This window comes from Protopterus annectens, chromosome 11.part0, assembly GCF_019279795.1.
Source record: "Protopterus annectens isolate FY-2018-M chromosome 11.part0, PAN1.0, whole genome shotgun sequence".
NCBI classification, from domain to species: domain Eukaryota; kingdom Metazoa; phylum Chordata; order Ceratodontiformes; family Protopteridae; genus Protopterus; species Protopterus annectens.
The window spans coordinates 140107198-140132895 of record NC_056745.1 but is presented as its reverse complement, the minus strand read 5'-3'; the positions used below and the strand labels follow the sequence as shown (position 1 = coordinate 140132895).

General features: G+C 41.0%; 1 protein-coding gene across 2 annotated transcripts in view; it reads right to left on the bottom strand.

Moving 5' to 3' along the window:
• HDHD5 (haloacid dehalogenase like hydrolase domain containing 5) overlaps positions 1-25698 on the bottom strand; it is a 232494-nt gene that overhangs the window by 80881 nt on the left and 125915 nt on the right. For both annotated transcript variants that reach the window (XM_044087527.1, XM_044087528.1), the window contains exon 5: positions 25390-25423. In XM_044087527.1, coding sequence (XP_043943462.1) covers positions 25390-25423 — 34 coding nt within the window. The remainder of the gene's footprint in view (positions 1-25389; positions 25424-25698) is intronic.

The following is a 25698-nucleotide window of genomic DNA, read 5'->3' as shown; positions in this document are numbered from 1 at the left end:
TTGGTCAACTTGGTGCTGATTCACACCCTTTCAAAAGCCTGTATCCTATTTATATTGTAGAAAAGAGATCTAATATTAATTTTATTTATTGCATTTGTTTACTAGGAAAGTCCACTGGACCTAAAAGAGCCCATTTTTGGTGGATACCCGGGGAGAAAAGCTCCGACAAGAACATAGATGCAGAAAAAATGTAAACATTAACTGGTACAGAAGTAAAAACAGTGTTACACAGTGGTTACAGTAATATATACAGAACATATACATAAAAGCAGTAATTTAGTTGGTTGCCAGAGGAATTCAAAGTGGTAAAAACGGAGATAAATTAATCGGCATTATTGTACCGGTATCAAGTGATGAAAGAAAAAAAAAAAAGAATATGGAGAAAGTATCAGCAGTCACTGGTAGTAAAAATCATAGGAATTTAGTTATAATATAAGGAGAAGGAAGAGGTTAGGTTATAGATCAGGTACATAGCCAGGAAAAGTTGAGATGATTTTTCAGTATTTGCTTAAAGGTGGTGGTGCTGCCCATGTTTCTTATAGAAAGAGGAAGCGAGTTCCATAGATTGGCGACAGTGAAGGAGTAGAGCAGTTGACCAGCCGGTATTATGGTGGGCTTTTCTACTTTTCGAAGTAGATGATTTTTAGATCTTAGTTGCCTGCTGGGTTGGTATTTGGCAAGTAGAGTTGAGAGAGCAGCAGTCTGGGGGGTCTGTAGATTATTTGGTGTGCTGTAGTTAGCTGGGTGAATGAGAGATGGTGGGGGAGTTCCAACCAGCCTAATTGTTTCAGTGAGTTACAGTAGTGGGATGAGAATTTGGCCTTTGTGGCAAATTTGGCTATTCTGTTGTAACACATAAAAAGTTTGGATTTTGTAGAATTTTGGATATTAGTGAGGAGAAGGACACCATAAAGAACAGAGGGTAATAAAAATGTAGTTGCAAGGGTCTGTCTAGTAGAGAGGCTAAGAAAGTGTTGGTGCCTGTACAGCAGACCGAGCTTTTGGTGTGTTTTTTTGATGTTACGGTTTATGTGTAGGTCAAAGTTTTGGTTTTCATCTATAACAATGTCTAGTAATTTAGTGTGTGGGATAACTTCTCTGGTGGTATTGTCTTGGGCTTGTATACCGTAGAGTTTTTTATCTAGGGGAGTGGTTTTCTAATTGGATTTAGGGCAAGATGATTGTTAAGCATCCAAGACTCAGTAGAGGCGAGGGCATTCTGGGTGATCTGCTGGAGTTCAGAGCTGGAATTTGCAGTGCATATTATTGTAAAGTCATCAGCATACTGGATTACTGAGCATTGTGGAAGAGTGGTGTGAAAGTTGTTAATAAAGATGCTAAATAAGACAGGACCAGGTATGGAGCCTTGGGGTACCCCTGTGGAAGTATGAAGGAAGGGAGAGTAAGACTGTTGCCATTTGGTGGATTGCTGCCTATTGGAGAGATAGCTATTGAACCATTGTAGGGTAGGTGGAGAAATGTGGAGGGTAGACAGTTTACAGAGGATAGTGTGGGAAATGGTATTGAAAGCTTTGGAGAGATCGAGGAATGGTGTGATATTTATGCAAAGGAAAAAACAAAACTAATCAATATAAAAAAAAAAAACAGCACCAAGAAAAATAAAGTCAAAGGCCCCCACACACATGGACAATTTCACAATACAAAAAAAGAAGAAGAAGGGGGAATGTAGTAAAGAGGATTACTGAGGAAGAAGGTAAACAAACAGAAACTGAAGTTATGGATTATTTGTGAAGTGAAGGATTTAGCGTAGAAAATCCAAAACAGGTAATGTCACAGTACGATAGAACAATGAGTCCCCAGATTAAGGAGAAACAGGTGGAGCAGAAGGCATCTGAAAACTTGCCACATGATCATGCTCTGGAATATTCTGTGGGAGACTAGTACAAAAGTTCAGTTGAAGCTGCACAGCAAGGGAAGGAGCAGGGCAACTTCAACACAGGCAATGTTGTGAAGTGATGGGCCAATCAGTTCAGGCTGCATCTGAACAGGATATGTCGCAGGAAGATGTTCTTGAATTTTATGTACAATTCTAGCAGGAAATGGAGAACAAAGAAGGTGCTCTCAGCCTAGAAGAAAATTATCTAAGGGAAGAGCTGCTTGACTTCATAGAGACAGGCATACATATTAAGATTGACAACATAAATACATTCTAGAAAGTAAATAACACACAAAATGTTAGAAGTTTGGTAAAACAGGTGAATACAGTAACTAGGACTATTAAGAGAAATTCTCATCATATAACAAAAATAAATACAATATATATTACTGTACAGCAAAAATTAATAAGAGGTAAAGTCTTACTATAAGAACATACAGCAATAAGGAAAAAGAAGGGAAGAAATACCAAAACTACAGAGGCCTCCAAAGCAGACACCCAAGCAACCGCCACCTCAAGACATAAGACATGCAACACATAGTTCTCAAAGTCAGTGTGCTAAACAGTCACAGCCCTTAAGACCAAACACAATGCCAGACACACTTGTTATAGGTGACTCCATAGTCAGACACACTGACGTCCCACTCACCAGACTGAACAAGGAAAAGATCACAGTAAGCTGCCTGTCAGGCGCTAGAATCCGCCACATAACACAAGCACTCAGGTCACTCCACAGCAAGTACAAGTATGACTCAGTCATTGTCCATGCCGGTGTGAACGACCTGAGACATACCTCCCTGGACTACATGAAAAGAGACATAGAGGAGCTCTCAGATTATGTAGCCCAGGCCGGTATGACCCTGACCCTGAGCAGTATCCTACCCTCACCAAGAATGATGCCACAATACAGAGACAAAATGATCAGCTTTAATAATTGGCTTAATTACTGGTGTCATTCTAAGGGGATCCAATGTCTGTCTGCCTGGGATGACATGCTTGACAAGCCACGCTGCTTCGCAAGGGACGGCTTGCACCTGTCACCCCTGTGCTTCCGGATATTGGCAAAGGCTCTTGCCACCCCATAGTGCCTTTTTTAGGCAAGGCTCAAAAGATAAACCTACCGCCCTAGAAAACAAAAATGGAGAAAAACTAAGGGTAATACTGCTCAATGCCAGAAGTCTAAACCACAAGATGCACGCCCTCGAAGCCCTCCTCAGTATGGAGAACATCGATGTCTGTGCTGTGACTGAAACCTGGTTCAAGGCTCCTGAGAGCACCCCAGCACTATCAGGTTATACCTCATATCATGCGTTCTGGCCCCAAAATCCGGACCGAACCACAAAAGGAGGGGGAGTATCCATATTCATAAAAGATACCCACACCTCCAGGTTAGTGGCAACGCACGAAGCATCGGAGACCATCCAGGTGCAATTAACCATAGGTAAAACTGCCCTACAGTTTGTAGCATGCTACAGACCACCTTCTCAAACTCAGGAAACCCACACACCTTCCTGAAGACACTGGAGAGTATGAATGTCTCTCCAAACACCATCATATTGGGTGACTTCAACTACCCAAACATAGACTGGGAACATTACTCAAGCCCCAACACCCTAGCCCAAAGGTTCCTGGAGTTCATAAACTCAAATGCTATGGAACAACTAGTCACCATCCCCACAAGAGGAGAAAATATACTAGACCTGATCATCACAAACATGGGGACAAAATGCTCCACACAGGAAGTATATCCCTCATTGGTGAGATCAGACCATAAATTAATCTCATTGGAGATCCACATCTCCCCCCCCCCCCCCCGACAAAAAACCACAGTGAAAAAGTTCTCAAAAGCAAACTTCACACTTCTTAAGACTGGAGTGGTATCCTTCAAGGCCCCGAGCCAGTGGAAACCACAACCCACGCTGGTGAAACCCTTACAAATGCCTTCTACGAGCACCTCCAGGAATGTATGGATCAAGCAATCCCTAATAAAATCAAGACCCTTTCCACCAAAGGCAGGCGCCGGTCTGGTGGACCCCAGCCATAAACAAACTCTACAACAAGAGGAGAAAGCTACTACATGACAGAGCAAAATCCCTAAAAGGGAAGGCATCTCTGATCAAACTAGCAAAAAACTACGATCACTCATAAAATCATCCAAGGCCAACTTTGAGAGAAAAATCGCTAATGACACAAAAGACAATCATAAGGCCTTCTTTAGCTATGTTAGAAACCTGGGTGGAAACTCCCAGATATGCTCAGAATTAGTCCAAAATGATAAAAAAATCACTGAACCCACAGACACTGCCAACATACTGGCAGACAGGTTCAGTGCAAATTTCTCCCCTCCCCAAAAGGAGAAATATCTATCCCACCAGAGTCTAGCCTCCCAAACATCTCAGATGCCCAGGTGAGAGCTGCTCTCTCTAAAGCAAAAAACACAGCATCAATGGGACCGGACGGTGTCCCCGGCTGTGTGCTACACGAACTCAATGAGGAACTAAACCCACACATAAGGCTGCTGTTTAATCTTAGCCTTACTACAGGATACGTACCCAAAGAATGGAGTACAGCAACTGTGGTCCCACGCCACAAAGGCGGTGCTTCTAAAGACCCTGGAAATTACCGCCCCATAAGCTTGACGAGCCTTGTCTGCAAAGCTATGGAGAGGATCATAATGGAACTCATAAATAAAGACATTGGGGACCTACAGACACTGGATCCTACCCAATTTGGCTTTGTCAAGGGCAGATCCTGCCTCTTGAACTTGGTCGACTTTTTCAAAACAGTCACTAAGGCCATTGATGAGGGTAAGGCAGTTCACACAGCCTACCTTGACCTAGCAAAAGCGTTCGACACAATACCCCACTCGGGCATCATAGAAAAGCTCACCAGCTTAGATGTAAACCCATATGTCACAAGATGGGTTGCAAACTGGCTCAAGGACAGAACACACAGGGTTAGAGTTGCTGGTGCCATGTCAGACTCTAAGCCGGTCACGAGCGGTGTCCCACAGGGCTCAGTCCTGGGCCCCCTCTTGTTCGGCATTTATTTTAGTGAAATGCAGGCAAACATAGGGGGATTGTGGCTGACAAAATTTGCAGAGGACTGCAAACTGGGCACCATAATTGACACTCCATCAGACACAGACATCCTCCAGAGAGGTCTCATAGAAATGGATAACTAGTGCCAGAGCCATGGCCTTAAGCTAAATGCCAAAAAATGTATAGTCATACCCTTTGGGAAAAACAAGGTAACCTCTAATTACCACATAGGTGGTAATCCATTAAACATGGAAGAAGTTATCAGGGACCTGGGGACCCAAGTTGACAGCAACCTCTCTTTTGACACTCACATTGCCAAAGTGGTTAGGAAGACCTTCTACATTGCCCACCTGATCATGAAGGGATTCACATCCAGATCAGGAGAGGTCATTGTACCCCTGTACTCTTCACTTATCAGACCAATGATTGAGTACAACGCCCCATTCAGAATGTACCTTACCCGACACCTGCAGCAGTTGGAAAGACCCCAAAAGTTCCTCACCAAAAGGATAAAGGGGCTCAAACATATGTCATACGATGCCCGACTGAAGAAACTCCAGCTCTATTCAGTCGCATACCGTCTGCTCAGAGGTGATCTGTGCCTAACATACAAGGCCATGTCCAACCCGGAATTAATGGACATGTTCCACCTCAAAAAATCCAAATCCACCAGAGCCACGAGAGCAATCAACACGGATATAAATAGGATGTGCTGGAGGGACAGATTCATCACCCAGAGACTCCCTACACTATGGAACAGAATCCCAGTCCATGTGAGGCAGAGCCCCTCACTGACTCTGTTCAAGAGAAATCTTGACGAGTGGATGGGAGATCGTAGGTTTACCCCGGGAATCATCTCTGTGTCACTGCTGGACAGAGGCACAGCAAACTAATGGGTATAGTATTCTCTTCCTAAGGGGTGGTGAAAGCCACACACACTCTGGCTAGGCTTATAAATGCCCTAGGGCAGATAGCCTAGTATGAACCTATGAAGAATCGAAAACTATAAAGCTATTAAAACAATATGTATCACTATTAGAAAACCTAAAAGGAACAAAAATATTTAGAAAGATAAATGTGGTAAATGCAATGCTATCAAACATAGACCACAATCTACCATACATTATTTCAAATAATAAACTACAATATAAACACAGGCAGAAAAATTTAAGACATGCAGATAAATATAAAGATAAAGGAAAAGTACAAAAAAGTAACTCACTGATGACCCTAAAATGTTTTGTAGAGAACTTAGAAATGAAACAAAAGGAATAGAATAGAAACACCACCAAAAAGTCACATTTTTGAGAAATATTAATGAAGACTTTGTAAAACATAATAAAGGTGCTGAATGAACAGAAAAAAAAAAAACAGATGCAGTACCTAACGTTTGGCTAAAAGTATTAACATCTTTGGCTAAAAGTAAGATTTAACCATGAGTAGAATTACTTATATACGCATCCTAAATAGACACCAACCTGATTAACAAAAGGGAAAAAGATACTCCTCCTTAAGAGTGACCCTGCAAGCCATCCTAAAAACTACAGACCAATAACTTGCCTTCAAACAATATACAAACTGTATACTGGAATTGATGCTGACAAGGAGTTTATAGTCATTCAGAAAAAAAAATGCAATTATGGCATTACAAGAAACAAACAAACAAACAAACAAAAGGGTAATCAAAGAAAGTCATACAGAACAAGGGATCATCTGTGGCTAAATAAAACCATAATAGAGCATTGTAAAAGGGGAAAAAAATCTTAGCATGGCATGAACGGATTACAAAAAAAATCATCTGACAGCATCCCGCTTTCATGGGTAAAGGAATGCTTACGATGTACAAGATATACCCTACACTGATCAATTACAATAAGGCGACCATGAAACAGTGGCAAGCCACTTTACAGCTAAGCCACAACAATGGGCAAATTATTATCTCAGGGATAAAAATTCAAAGGGGGGTATTCCATGGTGATTCTTTGTCACTGTTGCTTTTTTGTCTTGCTCTTAACCCACTAAGCGGTTTACTTAAATCAGGCCATGGTTACAATTTGGCTACCAGAAAACAACTTTTATAGCCGGCTTTAATCACCAGCAAATCATATGGTTGCTGGGGGCCCCCAACCACAGCAAGTTATCTTATCTTACGCTCTAGGGATATAAACCTCAACACAACAATGAATAGAACATGCTGGAGGGATAGATTTCCTTCGCAGAGACTTCCCTTACTATGGAACAGGGCCCCGATCTACATAAGACAGAGCCCCTCACTATCACTCTTCAAGAGGAACCTTGATGAGTGGATGGGTAACAGAAAGTTCACACCGAGGATCACACCAACAGCACTACTAGATAGGGGCCAAGGGTACTAGCTGCTAGTACAAGGGCCTAGGGAACTACTAAAGGGGTGGTGAATACCGCACAACGTGGCTGGGCTAATATATGCCTTCGGGCAGATAGCCCAGTACCAACCGATGAACCTATCTTGACATTTTGTAACGTCTGTCAAACAAAAGCTAGTACAGCAAGCTTGTATACTTAATAAACCAGGTGAGTAACAATAACTCTTATTTATATCTCCTTCACAATTCAAGGATCTTTAGTTATAGTAACAATGTTTTGTCAAGTAACAGGCTTCACAATTCCATTAAATAGTTTATCACTGACATAATGCCCCTGGCTTAGTTAAAGCCTGCTGGTGGACTTCCTCTCCACTAAAACTACTAAAACTAACATGGCCAGCTTTAGGTACCTGCAATACCCATGGCTGCAGGGGGAGCCCCTTAATCATCGTTGACTGTGTGGGGGCCCCACAAAAGCTGTTGTCGATTTGGGGAAAAATGAGGAGAAAAAAATGTATTGATTTTCCAATACACTCTTTAACCCGAACAAGACTGCGACATGTGATATAACACATGACCCTGTTAGGATAACGCTGGTGATGAACATGAGTAAGGAAAGCACTGGACAGGTCAGCAGACCAGAGTGACTGATCTCAGTGCACACCACAGATTTTAAGAGCGAATGCTCCTAATCTTCAGGGATGGTTTCTCTTAAAGGAAGTTTTATAAACACTGGCAGAACACCATATACTGTAACTCTCAATGTCTTTGCTGAAAAATTCTGCTCAGTGCAAAAATAATAGCAGGATAAAGGCTCAAATGAGGAACACATTTTAAATATTACTCTAATTCACTTAAAAAGTTACTAGAACACATTTTTCAACAACATACATTTTTTTAGACAACAAGAAGTATAAAACTCTGATGACTGGATTTATTAGGACAGAGCAAAATTATGAGGCAAAATCATAGAATATCTGTGATATTAGGGACAGTAACAGGTATTCTTTTATTCCTCAATGAAGTAAATAAAAGTGACTTACCCCTGCTGCATGATGACTGCTAAACAGCAGTCACTGATCTGGTGTGGCAGTACCAGTGTTGCACAATGTATTGCTGTTTGCTAAAATAAGTACAAAACTAGTATTGCTATGACTTATGCGTGTGTGTGTGTGTGTGTGTGTGTGTGTGTGTGTGTGTGTGTGTGTAAAAATATCACTGATTTTTATCAGTGAACATATCCAATAATGCCAGAACACACAAATTATTCTTCTGGGAATCAGTAAAAAATGCAGCTAGCAAGTAATTATATTTTAAAAAGTAAGGCATAAGATATATGTCACAGAGCATTTACGCACTTAGATCTAGGAGTCTGGTGTCCCCCACCCCCTAGACTGTTTAAATGGATATGGGGGGGTCTCTCTCAATCATCCTTGACTGTGTGGGGGCCCCATAAAAGCTGTTTTTAGTTAGGGAAAAATGAGGAGAAATAGAAATAGAAATGTTTTACTTTTCTAATTACACTCTTCAGCTTGAACAGGGATGTGATATGAACCTGTTAGGATAAAACTGACAATGGTCTCTGCTTTCAACTGCAAGCATTCTAAAATCTGCTCTACTCAGACATTTCTGTACAGAAAGTTGCTGTAGGTTATGTGGGGGGGGGGCTGGGTATTGCGTGCTCATTGTTTACTTTACTTTTCTAACAGACCTCAGAGGTGGACAAAAGTTACTTTAGCTCCTATAGAGGCAGCATACTGTCTGCAAGTAGCAAATTAGAATACATTACTGCAATCATTACTTTTTCCACTTTCCTCACAATCAAACATCAAAAGAGAGCATTTTCTGGAATATGTAGTAGAAATTATTCAGGAGATATTAGGGAAGATAGAAAGTACTCCAGACGTTATAGCTTGTAAGTGGGATAAAATGAAAGTGGAGTTTAAAAATGGGGTAGAAATAAAAGAAAAAAAAGAACTGGTTAAGAAGGAACAGGAATTATTTAGAGGGTCCGACAAATTACAAAATAAGGGTAATCTCACAGAACAAGAAGTGTAACTGCAGAGTGATAAAGAGAAAATAAAGGAGCACCTGGATGATATGCACGAGTTTAGAAAGATTGCTGCTAAGCAGCTGTTTGTTAATAATAACTCCAGAGCACAAAAGTATTTTTCACAATGACTTAGGCAACAGGAAGTAGAAAGAGCTGTTTCCAAACTTAGGAAGCCTATAATAAAATATTTCCCCAACCTATCTGGCTGCCCTCTACCCCTCAGAGTTCAGCGTAGCGTGCTCAACAGGCATTCGGGTTGAATATTTGTTAATCCCCTTAAATCTTGTCGTATTAAGTGATTTTGAACTGCTAGCCATGGTAAGAGTATTTTAACAAATGCTACCTGTGCAAACTGTTTTTATCAATGGCATATGCTTCACTTAAATGCGCTCAGCCACATGCATAGCATAACAACTAATATTACTGCGTACGTGCACTCAAGCTGTTACAGCATTACTGGATGCCATTTCCTCTGGATTGTTTCTTAAAGACGCTAGTTATTAAGTGCTGCACAACATTAGGTGATTCTGCTTTGCAAATACAGTCTGTTACAACAACTGCAGTTATGCTAAACGTGATGAATGCTGACCTCTGTAAATAGCTTTCTCTGACTAGCTTCTATTTAAAATATAAGCCATAACTGCATTAAGTGACTATTTCATCCAAATGTTGGTGCCTGATCGCTAGTGCTAGATGCTTTGACTGTGTATTTTCAAAAACTAACTGCAATTATAATGTACAGTCTAAAGATTAATTTTATCCATATTGTGATGCCTGATAGCTAGCGCTAGACGCTATAACTGTATAGCCATGTATTAACTGAAATGTGCCCTACACTCTAAAGATTAATGTTTGATTTTATGTCGTAAGGCTTCTCTCTAGATGCTACCCCCTCTACCCTCTTTTACAACCATAGCTCCAACTAACTCTCCTGTCTTGTTCTGCTCCTTCCTAGATTTGTTCATAGGACACCGGGTCTTACACTTAAAGACTGTGCCTCTGCTAGAGATAAATCTCTAACCGCGATCTCCTCTCCCAGGAAATGGCAGCTGATTAGTGTGCCTTAAAACCCTGGAACAAAGTATGTTTCATCAACTTTGTAAATAGCAACTTTGTAACCAAACAGCCTGATTTTTCAAAGCCTGTACACCCTACAAATCCTGTTGAGCACCGCACATTGAACAACCAGTTTAGATCATCTCAAACTCTCCCATCCCATGCTTACTGCCAAGAAATAAGGGAAATTACTACTTAAATCCTGTTCTCTACCACTCCATGTCCAACAAAGCCCAATAGTTTACTAACTAGAGTGAACTAGGAAAGGGATTTTTCTGCAGCAATTTTGCTAAAAGTATTAAAAATATACTGAAATGTGAAAGTGCTTTCGTATTTAAAGATTGGACTTACTGATTGTGTTTTTCTTTCTTTTCCACTTCCCTGTCTGGGGTGTCGTTCGCCCTCGCTACCCTCGGGCTCATTTTGCTCACCTCCCACCCCCATTCCCGCCCACCCCCGGTCATTTCCTTTATACTTGACCACCTACTTACTCCCACATAAAGCTCCTCCCCTTCCAGTCACCCTTCCAAAACACAATACACTTCTCCTATAGCAATTAATTCCACCTGTACACCATGCCCAATTAATTCCACCTGTACACCATGCCTTGCACACAACCAACCCATCTACTAAATAGATTACTCTATCCTTTGATAATCATTACCCTACTTCTTTCCAACCTAACCTCTTACGACACTCAACTCCATAACTACACCCCTTCCCCCTGGCAGACAGTCTCCACAGTCAATCACACTAAACTAAATAGCATCCCTATAGGGCAATACAACCTCACCCACACCTAACACTTTGCTTACTCACACTACAAACTAACAATCAAAATAAACCCTCACAGCTCTCAAAGACTGAACAAAATACGACACAAAATTAGCAAACTCTACTCGCACCTACTCAATGTGCTCACTAGTTGCGGTGACATACACCCCAACCCAGGACCTACATCACCTATCAACCCCACCTTAAACCAGTTAAATGCCCTTTACAATAGACCTACATCATCTACTCACTTCTTAAACATCAATGTAAGAAGCATACTCAACAAAACTTATGACCTTCATGGTTTGTTTACCCTATACAAACCATAAGTCACAATATTAACAGAAACATGGCTTAAACCAGAACACCACAATTATGAAATTACTGCCCCTGGCTACAATATTATTAGAAGAGATAGACTAGGAAAAAAGGGAGGGGGTGTAGCAATCCTCTTCCAAAATCACCTCACCATAGAACAACTAGACTACAATAACCTAGCAATCAAAGATGTAGAACAAATCCTTTGCAAACTAAAATTAAATTCCAATAAGCAAATAATCATTGCAGGTGGCTATATCCCACCAGGCAATAACACAACTGCAATGGAACACATGCTTAACTGGATGTCAAACTCCTTTCCACGTGAAACCATACTACTACGGGACTTCAATATACTGGACAAAATGCTACAGCCACGATTCCCTCTGCCTTTCTAAACCTCCACAGGTTTACCCAAACCGTAATAACTCCCACAAGAAATGACAAAGCATCCAAAGACCAATCAGTCTTGGACTAGGTCCTAGTATCTGAGCCCACTCAGGCTCACCTATCACGCTGTCCCCCAGACAGCCTAAGTGACCATCACCCAACCTACCTAATTAGGTATAAATCGCAATCTATCAACCAACCCATCCTCAGGGAAGTTCGCAAAAAAAGTAAGTTTATAGCCACTAACTTCATCCAAGAGCTAATGTGTCAACTGGGCCCCCCTTAAACAACTAACCCTAGCAAAGCCGTTGAACATTTCAACTCAACCTTCCTAAACATCCTAAACCATCATGCACCTTCCCGAACCATTAGAATAAAAACTAACTATGCCCCATGGCTCACCAAAGAGACTAAAACTAAAATGAAAGAAAGGGACAATGCAGGCCTGGACACAGTATCATAAAAATAAAACCTTATGTCTCATACAAACCTATCTAGAACTCCGAAACAAAACCAAAAAGCAAATCAAACTAGACAAAGCCATTTACTATAAAAACATGCTAACAACGCCCACAAATTCTGGGCCACATTAAATGGCATACTCCACCCAGGAAAAAAATACCACCCCATCCCCAGTGCTACCTAACAATCTTAAAGACATTCCCACACAATTCAACAAATTCTTTACCGAAACTGTCCAGACTGTGACCAATGCCCAAAACAGTACCGGTAGTCCCACACCAACAAAGACCCCTACCCTTCTAAATACTCAACATCCCCAAATTCAATCTCCACTCCGTGTCCACCAAAGAAATTTCTAAACTCCTCAAAATAACTAAAACCAACCACACTAGCAGCTGATAAGCTACCAGCAGACTTCCTTCAGATATCAGCTGATGCCATAGCCTACCCAGTCTCTATTCTCATAAATAGATCACTGCTTGAAAGCAAAGTACCCACCTCCTGGAAAATCTCACATATCACTCCATGACATAAAGGGGGAAACTCCTCAGAGCTGACCAATTATTGTCCAATTGCAATCCTATCACCTTTGTCCAAAATTAGAAAAAGTGGTTCACACTCAACTAATGCAACACCTCAAAGATAACAACCTTCTCTCTGCTTCAAACATGGGTTTAGACCATCTCACAGCACCACCACCACCACAGCCCTTATATCATTCACATATACAGTTAACCACCACAGAAACAAGGGTCTGTTTGTATCCTCCATATTCTTAGACTTATCAAACGCCTTTGATATGGTTAACCACACCATTCTTCCTAAAACTCTATCATAAACATAAGCCCAACAGCTACCTATCAGCAAACAATTCTCTGCAAATATCAACTGTCCCCCCATTGCCCATTACCATGAGTCCCTCAAGGGTCTATTCTTGGTCCCTTACTGTTCTCTCTATATGCTAACCACATCACTTTATCCTCACCCTCTGTGTAAGTAGTACAATATGCAGATGACACCACCCTTATTTGCACTGCCTCCACACTATATGAACTTCAATCCCTAACCCAAAACTACTTTACCCTCGCAGAAACATGGTTCACCAATATCAAACTTATTCTCAATCCCAAAAAACAAACTTATTCCATTTGTCCCAGGAAAACCATCACCCCTAAGTTATAGCTTCTCCATCAGATCCAATACCACACACACAAAACTGCTAGGTGTTGAAATTGATAATCTTAAATTTGACATCCATATTGCTCAAACCATCAAGAAAGTTAACAAAAAACTCGGACTCCTATATAGGAATAAACACTTTATGACCAATATCACCAAAGTAACCATTGCAAGGACCCATTTCCTATCCCATCCTCTTATATGCCTCTCCCATCTTAACCAATCTCCGTCAAAGCGACCTACATAAAATAGAATCTTGTTGCAACAAAAATTGCCAAATTTGCTATCGAAGCCTCTTACAGGTCCCATCACTGTCTGTCACTTCAGCAGCTCAACTGGTTGGAGCTACATCATATGCTGCTACTCAATCAACTATATACTGCTAACAAACTCGACTACTTTCCCAACCTAACCCCTGCACTACAGCAACTCATACAACCACACAACCCCACTAGACCCCTTAGATCCAGCAACCAGAACCTCATAACAGTCATCAAGCACAGAAATGATGCTGGCAAATCCCTTTTTGTCAGCAGCATTGCCAAAAAATGGAACACGCTACCAAGCCAAACAGCCTAAACCACCTCCACTACTCAATTTAAAAAACTCCTGAAAAAACATTCAGAATAGCTGGCTATACTCATGCCATTCACCAGGCTAACCCTTAAAAAGATATTACCTCTGTACCCCAGCTACTCACAGTCTGTCTCCTGAATACTAAAAACTGCTTCTTTTGATACTCTATACTTCAATGTCTGATTATTGTATGAATTCTTAATTTAATTCATTCCACATTGTATATTTCATCTCTTTTTGTGTATGCAATGAAGGCTCTCATGAAGTGAAATGAATGTTCTGTGTAATGACCTTGTATTCTATGTATTACTGGAGCTTATCTCCCTGGGTTTTCGCTGAAAATTAACCTGTGTCCAGTCGGACTTTCCCGGTTAACAAATGTAAAATAAATAAATAAAATAAACACAGATCCTGTAGAGGTACGAGAGATAATTTGGACATTTTATGAAAATCTGTACAAATCAAAGAAATATATAAATCAAGAAAAAGTACAAATGGAAATATTTGTGGAAGACTTAAGTATGCCAAAGTTAGAGGCCTATGAGGCTCAATAATTAACGGTTAAGATAGGAGGAGATGAGACACACCCAATCTGCAGTAAAATCTCCATGAACAGATGATATTCTGGTTGAAGTTTGGAAGCTAGAAGGGAAGAAAGTGAAAGATCTGGAAGGTTTTGTTTAACATTATTTTAAAAAGAAGGGAGGTACCAACATCCTGGAAAAAAGCTGTGTTATCTATAATACCTAAAGATGGTAAAAACCTTCAGATCCTGATTTATATAGCCCCATTTTAATTTTAAACCACAATTCTAAAGTGTTTATGTCTACAATGGCTAAAAGAATGGCAAAGGATATGCCAAAATGGATAGATACGGATCAATGTGCTTTTGTGGAGCAGAGACAAACATTTGGCAACATTAACAGAATAATGACGAATCAGAGCGGAAACAAAATGTAAGCAAATACTACAGTTGTTAGTGGATCTTGATGCAGAAAAAGCATTGTACAGAGTAAGCTAGGATTTTAAGAGTAGGGCAATGGAACCATTTGCATTTCCTGATACAATGATACGGTTAATTAGAAAGATATATGCGGGATTGGAAGCAAAAATCAAAGTGGGAGTCTTCTCTGATGAGCTGTGTCTGAACAGAAGAAAAGTACAGTTTTGTACCTACCATAAATGTAGATGTCCGATAGACATGTAACTGCAGTCATAACATATGGGTTGTCCTGCCTCAGGCAGCCCTCGGTCGGCCGGATTCCAAAGTCTGGGTCCGATGTCGGCTGATGTCGCATTTCTCTCTGACGTCAGAGTGGCTGGAGTACATAAGCATCAGCCGACGCCATTTTCTTCAGTGTTTCTTGCCCCAGATGCCAGGTGCCCTCCAAGGAAGGCTGTAATCAAATTGGAAGACAAAAACAGGATTCCAAACAAATAAATGAGCAATAAAACAAATACACCATAACAGATATCCCCAGCTAAGGAAAACAGGGATAGGAGTGGACCCTAGGCATAGAGGGGAATGGAGGGAGGGAAAATCCGACTGCAGTTGCATGTCTATCGGACATCTACATTTATGGTAGGTACAAAACTGTACTATGTCCTTCAAGAATGCAACTGCAGTCATAACATGTGGGTAGAATACCACAGCTTAGCTGGGGGAGGAGAAATGCTCTAGGGAAAAGATGGTGTGGCAATCAAACCCTGCAGGACTGCCGAAGCAAAGCCTGCTCTGGATCTGGAGTATAGAGGGAGATTGTAGTGTTTGGAGAATGTATGCACGGAGCTCCATGTAGCAGCTTCTAGAATGTCCTTGGTAGGCACCCCTCTTAAGAATGCTGTAGAGGTGGCTGTAGCTCTAGTGGAATGTGGTCTGACATTGGCTGGAACAGTCTTTCCATGAAAGGAGTAACAGAATCTGATGCAATGTCCAATCCATTTAGAAATAGTCTGTTTTGAAATTGCTTTTCCTTGGACTGCAGGGCGTAAGCTACAAAAAGTTGTTCAGACTTCCTACTGGCCTTGGTTCTGTCCAGGTAGTATCGAAGTTGTCTGTGAATGTCCAAGGTATGCAACAGTCTTTCCCCCCTATTCTCAGGATTGGGGAAGAAGGCAGGCAGATGAATGGCTTGATTTAAAGAAACCCTGGATGCCACCTTTGGCATAAAAGTAGGGTTGGTCCTTAATGAAACCCTGTCTCTGTGAAAAATAATAAAGGGTGGTATTGCCATTAGGGCCTGTAACTCCGAAACCCTTCTTGCTGAGGTAATTGCCAACAGGAAAGCTGTCTTCCATGAGAGAAATTGCAGGTCAACTGAAGCTGCTGGCTCAAATGGAGGTAGAGTCAGTTTTTCTAGGACAAAACTGAGGTCCCAGGCTGGCACTGGGGCCTTTCTTGGTGGCTTAATGTTCTTGATTCCCCTGAGGAATTGCCTTAATAAAGGGTGAGAAAAAACAGGAGGATCAGTGTTGTATCTAGCTGAAATAGCAGATGCATGTATCTTTATGGAAGAATATGAGAGGCCGTTCTTTAACATATCTGCCAAATATTCCAAGATGAGTGGGATGTTCAACAGTGATGCATCATGTCCCTTGCTGGTATTCCAATTGCTGAATCTTTTCCACTTTGCTAAGTAAACCTTTCTGGTGGATGGTCTTCGAGCCTCTTAGTATCCGCTGAACTTCCTTGGAGAGAGATAAGCTGAATTTATTTATGGGATCTCCCAGGCTGTTAGCTGCAGTGTCTGAAGATTTGGGTGCAGTGTTTCGAAATTGTGTTGAGTCAAAAGTAGAGGCCACTGGGGAAGGGCCCACCTCCTGGTGTGACATATGCTCCGTAGTAGTGGGTACCAGTGTTGTCTTGGCCAGTCCGGAGCTATTATGATTCCCTCGGGTTTCTCTGCTTTGATCTTTAGTAATACTGAGGTCATCAGTGGCAGAGGTGGGAATGCATAGATTGCTAGGGAGTTCCAGTTGAATGAGAGGGCATCTATTTTCCAAGCTTTTGGATGGTATGTCCTTGTGCAGAATTTTGGTAGAAGATGGTTGAGGTAAGAGGCAAATAGGTCCACTTCTGGCATGCCCCATGTCGAAGTGAATTGTCTGAAGGCCTTCGGATGTAACCTCCACTCGTGTGGATCTGTGAAATTCCTGCTTAGGCTGTCCGCCAACACATTGTCTTTTCCTGGAACAAACTGGGATTGTAACTGGATGTTTAGGCTCAGTGATTTCTCCCAAAGCTGCATTGTCAGTCTGCAAAGGGGGTAAGAGTGGGTGCCCCCTTGCTTGTTTATGTACCACATCACAGTGGTGTTGTCTGTCCGCATCAGTAAATGGCCTTGCTGGAGTTGGTGTTGAAAGGCCTCTATGGCATGCATTACTGCCAGCATTTCCTTTTGGTTTATATGCAGATGTGTTTCCTTTGGAGACCATTGTCCTTGTATACACCTGCCTTCCATGTGCGCCCCCCATCCAAGGTCTGAGGCATCTGTAGTCATGGTCTGTGTTATCTGTGGTTTTTTGAATGACATACCTGTGTTTGCCTGGCTCACCGAGGCCCACCATAGGAATACCTTTTGTAGGCATGGAATGAGTGGTATGATTGTCTCCAAGTTGTTGCTGTGTTGAGACCAAATGCTTTTTAGGTACCATTGAAGCTTTCTCATGTGTAGTCTTGCTAATGGAACCAGGAGAATGCAGGATGCCATGTAACCCAGGGCCTGTAGGAATCTCCTTGCAGTCATCTGGGTGAGTTTTGCTAAACCTTTGAAATAATGAGTTAACTTCTCTTGCTTGTCTTCTGTCAGGTAAGCCATCTGTGTCTAGTTTGGCTCCTAAGAAGATTATTTGCTGGGATGGCTGCAGTCTTGACTTTTGGAGGTTGACTGTGCATCCCAGAGCTTGAAGTAATCGTATGACATAATCCAGGTTTTTTTGTCAACATCAATTTGTCGTCCGCTTGTATGAGGCAGTCGTCCAGGTACAGGTAAATTTGTATCCCCTGGAGCCTGCAATGAGCAATTACTGAAGCCAGGCATTTTGTAAATACTCTGGGCGCAGTAGATAAGCCAAATGGCAATGCTGAGAATTGATAATGCTCTGGCCCTGCAAGAAATCTGAGGTATCTTCTGCAGCTGTGTCTGATAGGGACATGCAGGTATGCCTCCTTGAGGTCCAGAGTAATCAGCCACGACCCCTTGCCCAGCATGGGAAGGAGTTGCTGTAGAGTCAGCATTTTGAACTTTGGTACTATGAGAAAGGTGTTTAATGCGGACAAGTCCAGTATTGGTCTCCATTGATATTCTTTTCTTGGAACAAGGAACAGTCTTGAGTAAAACCCCTGGTCTTGTTCTTGTTGTGGAACTCTTTCTATTGCTTTCATCCGAGTCAGCAGAATGATTTGTTTGATAGCCTCTGCCCTCTGATTTTGTGGTAGGTTTGGCATGCCTTGTTTTCTTGGTAAGGTATGAAAATGAAACCTGTACCCTCGGTCTATAATGTCCAAAATCCATTTGTCCTTTGTCAGTCTGTGCCAGTTTTCTGCAAACAGAGATAACTTCCCGCCCAAGGGAGCTTCTAGTTGCTCCCTGGTAGGCGGTAGTAGAGGAAAGTCATTGAGATTGTGGTTGTGGGGCAGGTGAAACCCCTGCGTCACTTCTTTGGTTTCCTGGGTGCCATTGTCGTCCCCTGTAAGGGCCTCTGTATTGGCCTCTTCCTCGGCCACGTCTGTTCTTACCCCTTTGAAACTTTTCTGGATTAGGAAAGGACCAGTTTTTTGAAGGCCAATTCCTACTGAATCTGGGGGGTTGAACCTGGAGGAAATCTTTCACTGTCTGAACTGATTTTGCTTTTTCTTCGATGGTCTTTAACACATCCTTAGCATTTGCACCAAAAAGCTTGTTCTTTTCCAAAGGTGCATCCAGAAGTTTTGCTTTTACATGATCTGGTACAGGTTGATCTTTTAACCAAGCATGTCTACGAATGACTGCCCCTGTCATAGCTGCCCTACATGAAGCTTCCAGTGCATCATATCCACACTGCAGGAAGTGATTGCTTACTTGCTGAGTGTTATGTACAGCTTCCTGCAAAGTCTTCCTGTCTAAAGGATCAGGAGTGGCTAATGTTTTTTGTAAATCTTCTAACAGATAATCCTGATATTGTAACATATGAAAAAGGCAATTTAAATCTCTCATAGATAAGGTAGTGGATGTATAAACCTTTTTGCCCCATCTCTCTAATGACCTAGCTTCCCTGTTGGAGGACAAAGGATTTTTTGAGGTGGAGGCTGAAACTCCTTTAGGCCCCTGTGAAATAGTTTCCAAATCAGCAGTATGGGCCCTGAATAAATGGGAATGAGTTTCTGGGACCCTGTAATACCTGTCTGGCTTGGCTGGAGCAGGAGGAAGAGAATCAGGGGTGGCACTAGAGCCAGAATACAAATCATCCAGAACATCAAGTACAGGAGGAATAGCTAAGGGCCTGTGCTGAGGCTTCTTAAGGAAAGTCCTAAGGCGTTTCCTAGAATCAGAATATTCCTGGCCTTGCCACTTGAAATGTTCCCTCATGGTGTGCAGAACTTCCCAAAAGAAATATCCTCAGGAGGGAGGCCGAGGGATGGAATCTTCTGCATCCGAGTCCTCATAGGTCTGAAAGAGCTCTTCCTGGCTATCAGAGTGGACAGAGCCCTCAGAATCTTCATCTGAAGGAGTAGGGTCAGAGGGTTCAACCCGGGACCTTTTATCAGGAGGGGGCTGGGATCCTCTCTCAGGATGGGCCTGTGAACCTCTAATCATGGAAATTAAATCAGCAGCCATGGACATAATTTGTGTCTCTGGAGTCAGCTGAGGTAAGGATTTAGAAGTAATGAGCTTTATTTTGCTGGCTGCCTTAGCCCTAGTGTAGGCCTTAATAGACATGGCCATAGGGGGCCTGGCAGCTCCACGTGCAGGAGTGACCTTGTCTACAGCAATGGTCTCGGGCATTTCCTCGGTTTCGGTATCCGGAGGAAATTCTATAACTGGCGTCGGAGTAATGTCTGGAATCGGAGTCGTCGGTAATGCGGTGTCTTCGGTTCGGAGCGGTGGAGAGACCGTCTCAGAGGGAACCGGAGCACTCGCGCTAGGTTTTGGCGTGGAGTCGGTAGTAGACGTGGGCCGAGGATGTCGGTCCCGGTCTTTTCGCTTTTTGGGAGTTTGCGATGTCGGGGGATCCGACGGCATGGTGTAAGCAAAATTATCGCCGAAAAAATCTTCAGCGAACTCCGCCCGGCGCCTGAGAGTGCGCTTGTTGAAGCGAGCACAGGCTACACAGGCCGAGACGTCGTGGTCTGGGCCCAGGCAAGGGAGACAGTAAGAGTGGAAATCCTTATGAGGTATTTGTTTACCACAAGAAAGACAATTGTTAACTTTTTCAGTAATTTCTGACATCAGCTGAGGCAAGAAAAGGTCCCCAACGGGGTACTTAGCTTTTTGATGACTTCGGTATCGTAGAATACAGGAGCTGACCGACCGGCACTTGCAAACTGCTTCTGCTTCGGGCACCGCGGCAAGAAAGACTGAAGAAAATGGCGTCGGCTGATGCTTATGTACTCCAGCCGCTCTGACGTCGGAGAGAAATGCGACATCAACCGACATCGGACCCAGACTTTGGAATCCGGCCGACCGAGGGCTGCCTGAGGCAGGACAACCCACATGTTATGACTGCAGTTGCATTCTTGAAGGACATCAGGCAGGGGTATACTATTTCCCTTTTGTTATTTACTCTATATCTAGAACCACGAACAAAGAAAATAAGGGACTCAGAAATTCAAGGATATAATTGGTATGATGTTAAAGAAAAAGATGATTTTATTTGCAGAATATTATTCTGTACTTGATGGAACCAGAAAATGACATCTCCATGTTTGGAACATTCTGAGACAGTTCTGTTTTTTTCTGGATATAAAACTAATAAAGATAAAACAAAGGCTACAACTATGAACTATGCACCTAAACATGATTTTGTTTAGCAATACCCATATTTATGGAAACATGCTACAATGAAGCATTTAGGGGTAGTGATTAAAAATAATTCTGTTATTACAGCTAAAGATAATGTGGGAACAGACTAGACAAAAAAGGATACAAAAACTGAGAAATTGGAAGCTCTTGCCTATGGATACAGACACGAGCAGTAAAAATGTTTTTAGTCCCTTTAAATTTTATACACAGGTCATACATTTTTATCAACAGAGGAGAAGTTCTGGATAGTAATTAAAAAATGAACTGAAGGATTTTATCTGGGAGGGAATGAGGACAATAGTCAAGTGGGATAAGTCGATCCAATAGAACAAGTTGGTGTAGGATTACCTGATTTTAAAGGGATATTTTAGCGCTAACAATTTAAGTTGTAATTCATAACACAAGCAGAAAGTTACAATTCAAAGTGGAAATGGAAAGGGTTGACAATGAAGCAGGAGGTAATTCAAGAAATGAAGAAAAAGTGGGATTTTTTGTGCAGATCCTAAAGGAGAATAACAAAAGTCCTACAGAATAATGTATTCATAAAGAAGCAAAAAGTATACCAAGAACTAAGCCAACATGGGAATGGAGAAAGGAGATTTTGCCAACAGGGATAACTGCCATTAAGAGTACAGAGTATAGGAAACAGGGGGGCTGAAATTTACTACAGGAAGCTGGCAAAGGAACCAAGGTACTGGGAGCAAATATTTAGAGAAGGAAAAGTAATATAATAGAAAGAGGCCAAGAAGACATTTGCATTGCAGGCTAGTGACTGTCTTCCCTAACAGGGACTGATAGAGTATACACACAGTGAAAGGGACAAGGGAATCCTAAACAAAAGACTTCACTGGTTGAGTTTTTAATTGAATCTAGAATAGAAGCTATCTGATGAAGGAGAGACAGCCAAAGAATTCCACCTAACTTTTTTGGCCTTCTTCTTTGAAGATGGCGGATCCTCAGGTCAAGAAGTACCCTCTATAGCATTTTTCGCTAAAAGTTTTAGATGCTGGTTTTCTAGATAAATAGCAAGGGATGAAAGACGACTTTGTACGGTGTTTGGCACAAAAGTCCAACAAATACAGCAAGACATATGATTATAAGAAGCCCCTAAACAAAATAAGCACTGCTCATGATGGCCTTTATGGGGAATCTGTCTCCCACACTGACATTTACCCTTTCTGGATGACATGAAATCCCACAAGAGTACAAAAGCAAAAAGAAGATAAGCAAAAAAACCCAATGGGGCACTTATCTGAATGGCTAGGTATACCAGTAACAACTAGGGCAATCAGACCGACAATCAGAGATGGCATTTGGAATGGCGGCAAAGTAGTTCTGAAGATGGTACGTGCGGACGTCACCTTTATGCCCTATGTTACACCAGGAGCATATATGAGATGTACAGCACACATTAAGGCAACCTAAAGGCCTTGGTACACTGGCCAGACATTGGGCCACCCTTGCCAGGGGATCCCTACTGTTATGAACACTGCAGCAGTGATATAGAAGGACATCAAGACCTATTGTAAAAAAAAAAAAAAAAAAAAAGGGATAATTAGTAGGACATATAAAATACTGCACAATAACTATATGAATCAACCAGAGGAGGTCCAAAAAGATTGGTAAGAGAGATTAGATAAGCAATTCTCAAAAAAAAAAAACAATGGAAGGGCATATGTACGGCTCACAAATATGCAACAAAATCTAGAAGATTTAGGATCTTTGCCTGAAGGCGTTTGCATAGATACTTTTATCTCCTAAATCAGAATTGAAAGAATTTTTCCTCAGGTAGATGGCAAATGTTAGAGGTGTAATGAAGAAGAGAGAGATAGTTGGAAGCATATGTTCTCAGAGCGTAATGACCTGGCAGACTTTAAAAATTCCCTTTCAGGAATACTGGGCGAGCAAATGAGTGTAACTAAGGAAATTATTTTTTAGAGCTGGAATATAGGATCTGAACTGGGACGGCCACGGTGGTGCAGCGGTTAGCGTTGCCTCACAGCAAGAGGTTCTCTGGTTCGATCCTCGGCTGGGGTGCCTTCTATGCAGAGTCTGCATGTCCTCCCTGTAGTCGCATGGGTTTCCTCCGGGTGCTCTGGTTTCCTCCCACATCCAAAAGATATGCTGTAGGTGGATTGGACACTCTAAATTGGCCCTAGGCATGTATGTGCCTTCCGTGGAAGGTTGGGCGCTGGGCTGGCAACTCGACACCGTAAAACTCTACTGCCAATCATGAGCGGACGGGTGATCCGCTGTGGTGACCCCTAACCGGGAAAAGCTGAAAGAAGAAGAATAATATAAGATCTGAACTGCCTAGACACAGTAATGACACAGTAATGCCTTGTTGCATTTAATTCTGGTGGCTGCCAAAAAGCAGTTACTAGAAAATGGAAATCAAAGTCTAAATCAACTATAATCAAAGTAGTGATTATTGTAAGAGGCATAAAAAAACAGGAAGTGGGATCTTTAGAAAAGAGAAGGAAAAAATTACATGCAAAACAGGATATTGTGGGAACAATATATGCAGAAAAATGTTCTGGAGGAGGAATGAGGTTTAATAGAAGGCAGGAATTTAACAATTTATGTAATGTTCCTTTGATTATAGGATACAGAATAGTATATATATGTGATGTATATTTGTAAATGTGAAATTGTTAATATGGTTTGATTACTTTTATATATATGTAAGTGTGCCCATGTCACAAGTGATAATTCAATAAAGGTGTTTAAAAAAGAATATCAAAATAGCAGTATGTATACAGACAGAATATCCCAAAAAAAGACTCCAATTTACAGCTAATTAACTATATTAGTTGTCTCTTACTTAAGAATTACTGGACCAAACTACTCTATGCTAGATTGATAAAAACAAATGCAGATTTTTACAGCACTTGAAACTGCTAAGGTCTCCCATGGTATGACGAGACAGGAATAAGAATTAAGACCAATTCCAAATGTTTATACATTTGTCTTCATTTATGTTCATAAATCCCCAGTGATAATCAGATTACATAATTTCCTTTCCATAGAAATAAAACATTACATTAGTTTATATTACTTGCTTTCCCACATCAAAAGTAATTAAACATTTTTTCCACATCTAATTGAAATGTTTCTTTGGAGCAAGGACATATTAAAATCAGTTCTTTCCCATATCCAGAAAACAACAGACCACCAAGATCTCAAATACAAGTTCCCTATCAATGTCTGCACATATCCACAGTGCCCAAAAGCTGCTCCTTTTCAACTACAACTCACTTGCATTTTATGGCTTTGCTAGCTTCCCTACAGCATGAAGACATGTTTCACATTTTATCTGCAGTTTCATGCATTTATCTTCCTTTCCTTTCCCATATTCACAGATAAAAGGGCACAAGGTTAAATACACTTTGCAGATCAAATGCATTATGAGAATGAAATAAGAGAGGAAAAAATGACGTCTTTAAATTGGTTTTCTATAGCCTGACACCACCTGGTTTCAGTTACTATACTGTTCTCTAGGCCTCAAGTGACTGAACTGTCAATGGATTCAGTATACAATTTCTGTTTATACATGTATGTACGTACATATGTTTTAATAACTCAATGCAATTTAAATACTTTGTACTCTATAATGCAGTGCACCATCATGAGTCAAGACTTAGAAGAGATAATCTCTAACTAGTGCATCTGCCTGATAACTAAAGATGAACTAAAGTGTTAATGACTAGTCGAATCCACAGATGCTACAAATTCTTTTTTCTAGGGCAACCCGGAATTACATTATATGTAAGAATGTATGTGTGTGTGTGTGTGTGTGTGTGTGTGTGTGTGTGTGTGTGTGTGTATATATATATATATATATATATATATATATATATATATATATATATATATATATATATATATATATATATATATATATATATATATATATATATATATATATATATATATATATATATCTACATACACACACACACAAATGTATATACACACACACATTTGTAATTCAAACAGTAAATAACTGCATTACAACAAATAGCATAGAAAGCATTACTGAAGCAGTTTACTTATTTTATAAATGTACGTGTGTGTGTGTGTGTGTGTGTGTGTGTGTGTACGTATATATATATATATATATATATATATATATATATATATATACATACATACATATATATACATACATATATATATATACATACACATACATACACACACACACACACACTTGTAATTCAAACACTAAACTGCATTACAACAAACAGCATAGAAAGCATTACTGAAGCAGTTTACTTATTTTATAAATATTTACCTTCAATTTGAGGGAAGTCCATTTTGGGAGGTGGCTGAAAAAAAAAGTACATATGTTGTAGAAATTCTGACAATGAAATCCATTTAGAAAACTGAACCCTACTGCTCTAACTTGTGAAAATATAGTTAATCAATGCAGTATCAAACTGTATTATACATCTACTTTATGTAACTGTAATTTTCTGCTTTGTCTTACTGTATACTTCTCTCCACATAAAATGTACTATTTGTATACTTACCCAAGGACATCAAGTTAATTCTCATACTTGACATTTTACGATTAAATGCTGCATCAGCCTTTCAGGATTTT